At 41.8% G+C, this 13238-nt stretch overlaps 1 protein-coding gene across 2 annotated transcripts in view; it reads left to right on the forward strand.

Annotated features, from left to right (window-relative positions):
* LOC106566303 (sarcoplasmic/endoplasmic reticulum calcium ATPase 2a) overlaps positions 1–13238 on the forward strand; it is a 67261-nt gene that overhangs the window by 30167 nt on the left and 23856 nt on the right. For both annotated transcript variants that reach the window (XR_014378567.1, XM_082955406.1), the window contains exon 6: positions 12168–12248. Coding sequence is in view for 1 of the 2 variants with exons in the window: in XM_082955406.1 (XP_082811532.1) it covers positions 12168–12248 (81 nt within the window). In the remaining variant the exon portion in view is untranslated. The remainder of the gene's footprint in view (positions 1–12167; positions 12249–13238) is intronic.

Raw genomic sequence — 13238 nt, forward strand, 5'->3', positions numbered from 1 at the left:
GAGGTGAAGAAAAAATTACTTTGAGAAGCTCCACAGGTCATTAGTGGTGGTGAGTTAAGCCAATCAGAAATTCTGTCATATGTAGGCACATTTTTATATGCCTACATTTGTGGGTCCTTACTCAGTATTAATAGGAGCAAAGTAACAAACGTAGATGAGAAATTATAGGAATTAATGGTAAATGTACTACTGGTGATATATGTAATGAGGAATTGATATACACTAAAAATCAAACGCAAACAATTCACACAAACTTATGAAACAAGGAATGTGCTCAAATTGTTGGGTGAGAGCGCATATTCTACAGAGAAGTACAATTTGCATCTGGGCGCATGGTCAATCCAACTTCTGCAATGGCCATGCAGCATTTACAGTGATATGGGGCGGCAGGATAGCCTAGTGGTTAGATCATTGGGCTAGTAACCGAAAGGTTGCAAGTTCAAATCCCCGAGCTGACAAGGTACAAATCTGTCGTTCTGCCCCTGAACAAGGCAGTTAACCCACTGTTCTTGTAGATGACCTGGAGCCAGTGGGTTTTGCGACGAGTATGAAGCGAGGGCCAGCCAACGAGAGCGTACAGGTCGCAGTGGTGGGTAGTATATGGAGCTTTGGTGACAGAACGGATGGCACTGTGATAGACTGCATCCAGTTTATTGAGTAGGGTATTGGAGGCTATTTTGTAAATGACATCGCCGAAGTCGAGGATCGGTAGGATGGTCAGTTTTACGAGGGTATGGTTGGCAGCATGAGTGAAAGATGCTTTGTTGCGAAATAGGAAGCCAATTCTAGATTTAACTTTGGATTGGAGATGTTTGATGTGAGTCTGGAAGGAAAGTTTACAGTCTAACTACACACCTGGGTATTTGTAGTTGTCCACATATTCTAAGTCAGAACCGTCCAGAGCAGTGATGCTGGACGGGCGGGCAGGTGCAGGCAGCGATCGGTTGAAGAGCATGCATTTAGTTTTACTTGTATTTAAGAGCAGTTGGAGAGTTGTATGGCATTGAAGCTCATCTGGAGCGTAGTTAACACAGTGTCCAAAGAAGGGCCAGAATTATACAGAATTGTGTCGTCTGCGAAGAGGTGGATCAAAGACTCACCAGCAGCAAGAGCGACATCATTGATGTATACAGAGAAAAGAGTCGGCCCAAGAATTGAACCCTGTGGCACCCCCATAGAGACTGCCAGAGACCCGGACAACAGGCCCTCCGATTTGACACACTGAACTCTATCGGAAAAGTAGTTGGTGAACCAGGCGAGGCAATCATTTGAGAAACCAAGGCTATTGAGTCTGCCGATGAGGATGTGGTGATTGACAGAGTCGAAAGCCTTGGCCAGGTCAATGAATACGGCAGCACAGTATTGTTTCTTATCGATGGCGGTTACGATATTGTTTAGGACCTTGAGCGTGGCTGAGGTGCACCCATGACCAGCTCTGAAACCAGATTGCATAGCGGAGAAGGTGCGGTGTGATTTGAAATGGTCGGTAATCTGTTTGTTGACTTGGCTTTCGAAGACCTTAGAAAGGCAGGGTAGGATAGATATAGGTCTGTAGCAGTTTGGGTCAAGAGTGTCCCCTCTGAAGAGGGGGATGACAGCAGCTGCTTTCCATTCTTTTGGAATCTCAGACAACACGAAAGAGAATTTGAACATGCTAGTACTAGGGATGGCAACAATTTCGGCAGATCATTTTAGAAAGAAAGGGTCCAGATTGTCTAGCCCGGCTAATTTTTAGGGGTCCAGATTTTGCAGCTCTTTCAGAACATCAGCTGACTGGATTTGGGAGAAGGAGAAATGGGGAAGGCTTGGGTGAGTAGCTGTGGGGGGTGCATTGCTGTTGACCGTGGTAGGGGTAGCCAGATGGAAAGCATGGCCAGCCGTAGAAAAATGCTTATTGAAATTCTCAATTATAGTGGATTTATCGGAGGTGACAGAGTTTCCTATCCTCAGTGCAGTGGGCAGCTGGGAGGAGGTGTTCTTATTCTCCATGGACTTTACAGTGTCCCAGAACCTTTTTGAGTTTGTGTTGCAGGAAGGAAATTTCTGCTTGAAAAAGCTAGCCTTAGCTTTTCTAACTGCCTGTGTATATTGATTTCTAACTTCCCTGAAAAGTTGCATATCACTGGGGCTGTTCAATGCTAATGCAGAACGCCACAGGATGTTTTTGTGTGGGTTAAGGGCAGTCAGGTCTGGAGAGAACCAAGGGCTATATCTGTTCCTGGTTCTAAATTTCTTGAATGGGGAATCCTTATTTAAGATGGTGAGGAAGGCATTTCAAAAAAATAACCAGGCATCCTCTACTGACGGGATGAGGTCAATATCCTTCCAAGATACCCGGGCCAGGTCGATTAGAAAGGCTTGCTCGCTGAAATGTTTCAGGGAGCGTTTGACAGTGATGAGTGGAGGTCGTTTGACCGCTGATCCATTACGGATGCAGGCAATGAGGCAGTGATAGCTGAGATCTTGGTTGAAAACAGCAGAGGTGTATTTAGAGGGCAAGTTGGTTAGGATGATATCTATGATGGTGCCCGTGTTTACGGCTTTGGGGTGGTACCTGGTAGGTTCATTGATCATTTTTGTGAGATTGAGGGCAACAAGCTTAGATTGTAGGATGGCTGGGGTGTTAATATCCTCTCTGGGCTAGGTGGGACGTGACCGTCCCACTCTATTCAACAGCCAGTGGAACAGTGTGGCGTGAAATACAAAAACCTCAAATGCAATAATTTCAATTTTTCAAACATACGACTATTTTACACCATTTTAAAGATGACTCTCGTTAATCTAACCATTGTCTGATTTCAAAAAGGCTTTACAGCGAAAACAAAACATTAGATTTTGTTAGAGTACATAGCCAAAAATAATCACACAGCCATTTTCCAAGCACGCATATATGTCACAAAAACAGCTAAATGAAGCACTAACCTTTTGATCTTCATCAGATGACACTCCTAGGACATTGTTATACCATACATCCATGTTTTGTTCAATCAAGTTAATATTTATGTCAAAAACCTGGTTTTTACATTGGCGTGTGATGTTCAGAAAATGTATTCCCACCGAAAACTTCCGGTGAATTTACTAAATTACTCATCATAAACATTGACAAAATACATAAGAATTATAGATACAGAACTCCTTTATGCAATCGCCATGTCAGATTTTAAAATAGCTTTTTGGCGAAAGCACATTTTTCAATATTCTGAGTACATAGCTCAGCCATCACGGCTATCTATTTTGACACCCGCCAAGTTCGGGGCACACTAAACTCAGAATTAGTATTAGAAAAATTGTATTACCTTTGCTGTTCTTTGTCAGAATGCACTCCCAGGACTGCTACTTCCACAATAAATGTTGTTTTTGTTCCAAATAATCCATAGTTATGTCCAAATATCCCCGTTTTGTTCGTGCGTTCAGGTCACTATCCAAAGGGTAACGCGCGAGCGCATTTTGAGACGACAAAAATTCTAAATGTTCCATTACCGTACTTAGAAGCATGTCAAACACTCTTTAAATCAAATTATGTTTTTTTTCTCGTAAAATAGCGATAATATTCCAACCGGATAATAGTGTATTCATTCAAAGAGGAAAAGATAAAACAGCGTGGTCGCATGAACCCGCATATCCAATCTCTTTGTCACCAGGCAGACCACTGAGAAACTGAGCTACTATACTCTGCCCAGAGACGCCTCAATCCGCTTTCTGAAGGCTTTAGAGAGCCAATGGAAGCCTTAGAAAGTGCTGCGTAACCCCACGGATACTGTAGTTTCGATAGAGAATCAAAAGAACTACAAATTCTCACAGGCCACTTCCTGTTTGGAATTTTCTCAGGTTTTTGACTGCCATATGAGTTCTGTTATACTCAGACACCATTCAAACAGTTTTAGAAACTTTAGGGTGTTTTCTATCCAAATCTACTAATAATATGCATATTCTCGTTTCTGGGCAAGAGTAGTAACCAGTTTAAATTGGGCACATTTTTTTATCCGGCCGTGAAAATACTGCCCCCTCGCCCAGACAGGTTAACCTCTTACATCTAGATGTGCCGCTAGCGGAACGCCTCGCCAATATCCAATGATAGAACGTGGCGCGAATTACAAACACCTCAGAAATCCAAAAACGTCCATTTTTCAAACATACGACTATTTTACACCATTTTAAAGACCAGACTCTCCTTTATCTAACCACATTGTCCGATTTTCAAAAAGGCTTTACAACGAAAGCAAAACATTAGATTATGCCAGAGTACCCAGCCAGAAATAATCACACACCCATTTTTCAAGCTAGCATATAATGTCACAAAAACCACAGCTAAATGCAGCACTAACCTTTGATGATCTTCATCAGATGACACTCGTAGGACATTATGTTATACAATACATGCATGTTTTGTTGAAGTTCATATTTATATAAAAAAAACGGCTTTTTACATTATCATGTGTGGTTCAGAACTAGCAAACATACCGAAAACTTGTGTCCGATTTTAAAATAGCTTTTCGGTGAAAGCACATTTTGCAGTATTCTGAGTAGATAGCCCGGCCATCATGACTAGCTATTTTGACACCCACCAAGTTTGAGAATCAAAAGAACTACAAATTCTCACAGGCCACTTCCTGTATAGAATCTTCTCAGGTTTTGGCCTGCCATATGAGTTCTGTTATACACAGACACCATTCAAACAGTTTTAGAAACTTTAGGGTGTTTTCTATCCAAATAAAATAATTATATGCATATTCTAGTTTCTGGGCAGGAGTAATAACCAGATTAAATCGGGTACGTTTTTTTTATCCGGCCGTGAAAATACTGCACCCTATCCTAAACAGGTTAAGCATGTCCCAGTTTAGGTCACCTAGCAGCACGAGCTCTGAAGATGGATGGGGGGCAATCAGTTCACATATGGTGTCCAGGGCAGAGGGTGGTCTAAAGCAGGCGGCAACGGTGAGAGACTTGTTTTTAGAGATGGATTTTTAAAAGTAAAAGTTCTAATTGTTTGGGTACAGACCTGGATAGTAGGACAGAACTCTGCAGGCTATCTCTGCAGTAGATTGCAACACCGCCCCCTTTGGCCTTTCTATCTTGTCTGAAAATGTTGTCGTTAGGGATGAGGTTTCAGAGTTTTTGGTGGACTTCCTAAGCCAGGATTCAGACACGGCTAGGATATCCGGGTTGGCGGAGTGTGCTAAAGCAGTGAATAGAACAAACTTAGGGAAAAGGCTTCTAATGTTAACATGCATGAAACCAAGACTCATCAAAAGAGCGCACCTGGGGAATAGGAGTGGAGCTAGGCACTGTAGGACCTGGATTCACCTCTACATCACCAGAGGAACAGAGGAGGAGTAGGATAAGGGTACGGCTAAAAGCTATGAGAATTGGTAATCTATGACGTCCAGAATAGAGAGTAAAAGGAGCAGGTTTCTGGGGGCGGTAAAATAGCTTCAAGGTATAATGTATAGACAAAGGTATGGTAGGATGTGAATACGGTGGAGGTAAACCTAGGCATTGAGTGATGAGAGATATTGTCTCTAGAAACATCATTGAAACCAGAAGATGTCATAGCATGTGTGGCACCCCCACAACCCTCTGTGTCACAAAGACACGGAGGTTGGAACCAAAAATCTCAAATTTGGACTCCAGACCAAAGGACAGATTTCCACCAGTCTAATGTTCATTGCTCGTGTTTCTTGGCCCAAGCAAGTCTCTTTATTATTGGTGTCCTTTAGTAGTGGTTTCTTTGCAGCAATTCGATAATGAAAGCCTGATTTCATGCAGTCTGCTCTGAACTGTTGAGGTGTTTGTTACTTGAACTCTGAAGCCTTTTTTTGGGCTGCCAATTTACTTATCCTCTGCAGCAGAGGTAACTCTGGGTCTTCCTTTCTTGTGGCTGTCCTCATGAGAGCCAAAGCGCTTATAGTTTTTGCCACTGCACTTGAAGACATGTTCAAAGTTCTTAACCTCTCTTGGGCAGGTACCCACGGTTCACACTATTCAACAGCCAGTGAAAAATCAGAGCGCCAAATTCAAAACCACAAAATGTCATAATTCAAAGTTCTCAAACATACGACTATTTTACACCATTTTAAAGATACACGTCTCCTTAATGTAACCACATTGTCCGATTTCAAAAAGGCTTTACGGCGAAAGCATTAAGTTAGATTATGTTAGGACAGTTCCAACACAAGAAAAACCACACAGCCATTTTCCTAGCAAGGACAGGCGTCACAAATACCAGAAATTCAGCTAACATTATGTACTAACCTTTGACGATCTTCATCAGATGACACTCCTAAGACATCATGTTACACAATACATGCATTTTTTGTTCGATCAAGTTGATATTTATATCCAAAAACTGCATTTTACATTGGCGCGTGATGTTCAGAAAATATTTTGCCTCCAATACTGCCGGTGAGTAAGCACAACAATTTACAAAAATACTCATCATAAAAACAACAGAAGGCAATACAGATACCCACCATTTTGGAGTCATCTAAAATCATAAATGGCATTAGAAATATTCACTTACCTTTGATCTTCATCAGAAGGCACTTCCAGGAATCCCAGGTCCACAAATGTTGTTTTGTTCGATAAAGTCCATCATTTATGTCCAAATAGCTCCTTGTTGTTTGCGCGTTCAGTAAGCTACTCCAAGTGTAGGAAGCGCGGCCAAAATGTCACAACGAAAAGTCAAAAAAAGTTATATTTACGTTCGTTCAAACATGTCAAACGTTGTATAGCATCAATCTTTAGGGCCTTTTTAACTTAGAACTTCAATAATATTCCAACCGGACGATTCCGATGTCTTGAAAAACGTTTTGGAACACAGCTACCTCCTCTCGTGAATGCGCGCCAATGAACTCATGTGCTTTCCTGAGTCAACAACTTCCAACTTCCTCTGTTCGCTCTCTGTTCATCATAGACGCCTCAAACAACTTTCTAAAGACTGTTGACATCTAGTGGAAGCCGTAGGAAGTGCAAAATGAACCCTAAGTCACTGTGTGTTCGATAGGCAATGACTTGAAAGGACTACAAGCACCAGATTTCCCACTTCCTGGTTACATTTTTCTCAGGTTTTTGCCTGCCATATGAGTTCTGTTATACTCACAGACATCATTCAAACTGTTTTTTAGAAACTTCAGTGTTTTCTATCCAAATCTACTAATAATATGCATATTCTAGTTCCTGGGCCCGAGTAGTAGGCCGTTTAATTTGGGTACATTTTTGTCACAACTAATTGGCTCAAAGGCATTAAGAAGGAATGAAATTCCACAAAATAACTTTTAACAAAGCACACCTGTTAATTGAAATGCATTCCAGGTGACTACCTCATGAAGCTAGTTGAGAGAATGCCAATAGTGTGCAGAGCTGTCATCAAGGCAGTGTGGCTACTTTGAAGAATCTCAAATTTAAAATATTTATTTTAACACTTTTGGTTACTAGATTCCATGTTATTTTGTAGTTTTGATGTCTTCACTACTCTACAATGTAAAAAAAAAAAACCATTGAATGAGTTGGTGTCCCAGCTTTTGACTGTTACTGCTCGACTAAAACAATCTGTCGACCAACAACCAAACAATGACTAATTGGGGTCAGCCCTAGACTAGTGGCACGAGTAGGGCTGTCTTTCCTCAAGAACTGTTTATCTATGGAGTTATTCATAAATGCCCTTAATTTCTTTCATTAAGCTTTGGTTTTTGGATTCACCATTGATTGCAACGATCCTGTCAAAGACATGCTGTTAGGCTACTTGATGATCAACTTGTCGAATGAAGACCTATTCTTACAAGTGCTCTGCTCTCATTGTCTTCAAAAGTACCGTAATTTCCGGACTTTAAGCCGCAACTTTTTTCCCATGCTTTGAACCTCGCGGCTTAAACAATGACGCGGCTAATATGAATTTTTCCCGCTTTCAATTTTTTTTCCTCCAAAAAAACACATTCTGTGACATGCTCAGTTTTTTGCCGGCATGAAGCTTTCATTAGACCAATGAAATTTCCGAACGGGTTACAGCCAAACAACTTTTTTGTTAACTGTTTAGAATAAATCGAGTGCTCTCAAACTTCCCATCATTCTGATTACGGTAGTCATTTTGTCACCCTGATTCCTGGGGGCAAAACTAAGTATTTGCAGCCACTCGAAATCAGTGTAAATCGTGCATTTAAGGTGGCGCTCCGTGTTCAGCGGAAGGCTTGGATGACAAGTGGGAGAAATCCGTCACTAAAACGGGCCACATGCGAAGAGCAACTTATGGTCAAGTCTGCCAGTGGGTCCTGACAGCGTGGAGCATTGTCAAAAAATCCACTATCATCAACGGGTTTCGAAAGGCTGGACTGCTGCGTGTTGAAGAGGGCTCAGCGGGGGATTTGCCTCCGGATGACAGTGACGAGAGCGACAATGAAAACGATCCAATATCGGATGAAGCAATTCTGCCGCTATTCAACTCCGACACCGAAGGAGATGGTTTCAGTGCACAGGAGGAAGATGGTGACCAATGACTTTGTTGGTAGTCTACTGTTTACTGTTAATATTTTGTTACAAGCCGTGTTTCGTTGAAGCCTGTGTAAAGTTCATTTGTTTCAATGTACCGGTAGGCACCTGCGGCTTATAGACATGTGCGGCTTATTTATGTTCAAAATATATATCTATTTTTTAATTCAGTGGGTGCGGCTTATATTCAGGTGCGCTTAATAGTCTGGAAATTACGGTAGGTTACCCTACTCCATGACCCTCTTGTGTATTGGGAACGTGGTTCACTATTAGCTAGTTTGGTTTAGGGGCACTTTGACTGACTTTTCATAAATTAGTCCACAGGGGGCTTGGGAAATCTTTTGTCATTGTATTTCTTCTTTTGATCTACCCTCATCTCGCTCCCTCCTTTCTCTCCTACCAATTCACCCTTCAATCTCCCGTCGAGTTTTATTTGCACTGAACAAAAATATAAATGCAACATGTAAAGTGTTGATGTTTCATGAGCTGAAATAAAAGGTCCCAGAAATGTTCCGTACGCACAAGTTATTTCTCTCAAATTTTGTGCACATATTTGTTTATATCCCTGTTAGTCAGCATTTCCCCCTTGCCAAGACAATTCATCCACCTGACAGGTGTGGCATATCAAGAAGCTGATTAAATGCATGATCATTACACAGGTGCACTTTGTGCTGGGGACAAAAGGCCACTAAATTGTGCAGTTGTCACACAACACAATGCCACAGATGTCTCAAGTTGCTTGTGCAATTGGCATGCTGACTGCAGGAATGTCCACCAGAGCTGTTGCTAGAGGATTTAATGTTAATTTCGCTACCAATTAGTGACCTCCAATGTTGTTTTAGAGCAGCGTTTCCCAAACTTGCTCCTGGGGACCCCAAGGAGTGCACGTTTTGTTTTTTGTGCTAGCACTACACAGCTGTTTCAAATAAGGGTATTCCACAGGCTACAATCAACAGCCTGGTCAACTCCGTGAAGGTGATATCGCACTGCATGAGGCAAATGGTGGTCACACCAGATACTGACTGGTTGTCTGATCCACACCCATACCTTCTTTTAAGGGATCTTTGATCAACAGATGCATATCTGTATTCCCAGTCATGTCAAATCTAGATTAGGGCCTAATGACTTTTTCAATTGACTGATTTCCTTAAGAACCGTAACTTAGTAAAATCTTTGAAGTTGCTGCATGTTGTGCATTATTTTTGTTCAGTATAGTTTGAAGCCTGGCGGGTGGTAATGAAGTTTTGACAGCCACCTAGGATGAAGATGATAGCGCTCCATTCAAAACTTTACAGCTGAAGTTGGCACATTTAAGGCTGGGGTTTTTGCAGAATGTTCATAGGGATAAAACTAGAAATAGGTAGCTGCTCTTCCAGTGTTTTATGTAGTCCCTAGCCTCTTGTCCCTATGGTGGCGCTAGGATGATTATTGCAGAGCATAGTGAGTTTCTTGTATAGAGACAGTGCTGGCTAGGTGGTCTCCCCTGTTCCATGAGGGCCATAGCAGAGACTCTTGCCCAGCAGTGTTCACATCTAAACCCCCACTACTGCACTGTAGAACTGATCAAAATAGTTTTCCCATTTTTGGATATGCCTTTTGCAGGTCTCATGCAATTCGCCTGTCTCTCCTCCCCCCACCCTCCTCCTAGCACTGAGGAGGGCCAAGGGTCTGTTTACATGTCTGTCAAAACTCTGTCCTCTGGAGAAGGAATTAATCAGGGGCTCTTGTTCGTACAGTAGGCTTTCTTTTTTTGTTGTCTGTCTATATAAATTAGTTTATATACTGTAAAATTACATCAAAAGAACAAGCCCTTTTTAAATTCTGCTTTCTTAATCAACCACCCTGCCTGAAGCAATTATCAATATAATTTGGAATTCCTGTGCGTTGTTCTTTCAGGCCGACAGTAGGATACGCTGATACCCTCCTCTCAGCCATAGCTAATAAATGTGAAGAGCCTTTAATGAGCTCTTTGTGACTGTCCCATTCAGTGGCGTGAAGAGTATTTTGGAATTTAAGTTTTACTTTTGTTTTACTGGCAATTACTAAAGCCCTGTGAATGGAAAGAATGACCTACCTTTTATTTTTGTCCCATGCAGTAGTTCAGTGGAACATTATTGTTTTACATATCGTTTTCTCTCCACTGTTATCCAGCAAATGTTTTATTTCTCACTAGCCTACATTCTGCACATTTGAGTGAGCCAGTGGTTTCATGTGTGTGTGTCTGGAGAGATGGACATGCCCTGTGAACATCATTAGTTTTGACCCTCTTGCTCATGAAGGAACTAATTGAGTTTGATAAAGCCGTTCTGTCTTCAGAGGTTTGGACAGCATATTTCACCAACATTTTGAACATCTCATGACCCAATTATGCCTTCAAAATGTCAAATTGCCCCATCCTCATGTACCGTATGCCTAATGTGTTTAGATGTTTTGTGCTTAATCTGTGAACTACAGGTTAGAATGTAATCCATTTACTGAAGTTATCCTCCTTCAGTATAATCCACTCAACTCAGACCTGCTCTAGTTGTACTTAAAGGAAATGTTAACCCATTTTGAATGTTGTATTGTTTTTGTGCGTCTGTGTGATCTAGCAATTCCCTGGGTCATTTCATGGTTTAATGTGTATCTTGAGTTATTGGCGTTCAAGCAGGAAGAAATCCGGCCAGTATGACGTAGCACCGTGAAAGTCGCTGTCACTACACAAAGTTTAATAGGAATACGACTTTTACATGGCAAAAACGTCTGTCATACATCTCAGATTTCAATATAGGCAGGATGTCATAACTTGGAAAGGTGTCTTCTCTCGAATGAGCCATTGATCATATTTTTGCGATATTCCTAACCTCGTTAAGTTAAATTACAAATTTCTCGGAGGGTCAAGCACATTTTTCCTATTTGTCTGCCTCGTTGGTCCTGAATGCATTGCAGTTGCCAGAGATATTATAGAAAGGAGATAAGAATCCAATAAATGAAGAAACGTACAACTCCCCACCCAGCAGACTGTCGACCAATCGTGTTAACGTTGTCATTCTGCGTCATGCGGTTGCTAAGCTATCGTCACGCAATCCCTTCTCAAAGTCAGTGTAAATGTCGAGAAACGTGCCTGTTTTCCTAGAAAGTGCGTAATGTCAGGATTCCAAAGCTATACGATAATCCAGATGGCAAGTACATTTTCTTACACCTTGAAAAAGAGTTGCAATGTTGTACTACTTGTTGACGCTCAAAATGCACTGTACGGCCCATTTTTTTGACTAGCATGGGCAACGTTTCCCATCTCCTCAACTATATCTGCTGTTGCGAATGTCAGACTCCACTCTTTGAGGCACATCGATCTGCAGGTTGAACATGGTGAGATTGTAGACTCCTAAATTGATAGTGCCGTTTGTTTGGTGATTTTATATCTATTTACTTTACTTTTCTGATATTGTCTTTGATATTATTGTGTGTTGCTTCGTTTGCTTGCTAGCCCATAGAGAGAGCATTGCTTTGTGTATTTTGTAGTTGCAACAGATGTCACAACCATTTTCCATGTTGCTACCAACTTTATTATAACGCTAAAATGAAACATTTGTTCACAGAAGTTATCGTTTTCACATATTAGTGTTATTTAACAATAGAAATGTGTGTTTTTTTGGTGGATTTTTCCTTTAATGGTCTCCCTCCATTTTGTTTGTTTTTCTCCACAGTTGGCGACAAAGTTCCTGCAGATATTCGACTCACCTCCATCAAATCCACAACCCTGAGGGTGGACCAGTCCATTCTGACAGGTGAGATCTAGGCTTTGGCCTTGTTTCTTATCAGTCTTTATGTATTTCTTATGTTATGCATGATACACTACATGACAGTATGTGGACACCTGTTTGTCGAACATCTCATTCCAGAATGATGGGAATTAATATGGAGTTGGTCTCCTTTTGCTGCTATAACAGCCTCCACTCTTCTGGGAATGCTTTCCACTAGATGCTTGAACATTGCTGCAGTTACTTGCTTACAGTTCTGGGACACTGTAAAGTCCTTGGAGAATAAGAGCACCTCCTCCCAGCTGCCCACTGCACTGAGGATAGGAAACTCTGTCACCACCGATAAATCCACTATAATTGAGAATTTCAATAAGCATTTTTCTACGGCTGGCCATGCTTTCCACCTGGCTACCCCTATTCCGGTCAACAGCACTGCACCCCCCACAGCAACTCGCTCAAGCCTTCCCCATTTCTTCTTCTCCCAAATCCAGTCAGCTGATGTTCTGAAAGGGCTGCAAAATCTGGACCCCTACAAATTAGACGGGCTAGACAATCTGGACCCTTTCTTTCTAAAATTATCTGCCGAAATTGTTGCAACCCCTATTACTAGCCTGTTCAACCTCTCTTTTGTGTCATCTGAGATTCCAAAAGATTGGAAAGCAGCTGTGGTCATCCCCCTCTTCAAAGGGGGGACACTTTGGACCCAAACTGCTACAGACTTATATCTATCCTACCCTGCCTTTCTAAAGTCTTCGAAAGCCAAGTCAACAAACAGATTACCGACCATTTCGAATCCCACCGCACCTTCTCCGCTATGCAATCTGGTTTCAGAGCTGGTCATGGGTGCACCTCAGCCACGCTCAAGGTCCTAAACGATATCGTAACCGCCATCGATAAGAAACAATACTGTGCTGCCGTATTTATTGACCTGGCCAAGGCTTTCGACTCTGTCAATCACCACATCCTCATCGGCAGACTCAATAGCCTTGGTTTCTCAAATGATTGCCTCGCCTGGTT

This window comes from Salmo salar, chromosome 01, assembly GCF_965601325.2.
Source record: "Salmo salar chromosome 01, fSalSal1, whole genome shotgun sequence".
In the NCBI taxonomy this organism is placed as follows: Eukaryota; Metazoa; Chordata; class Actinopteri; order Salmoniformes; family Salmonidae; genus Salmo; species Salmo salar.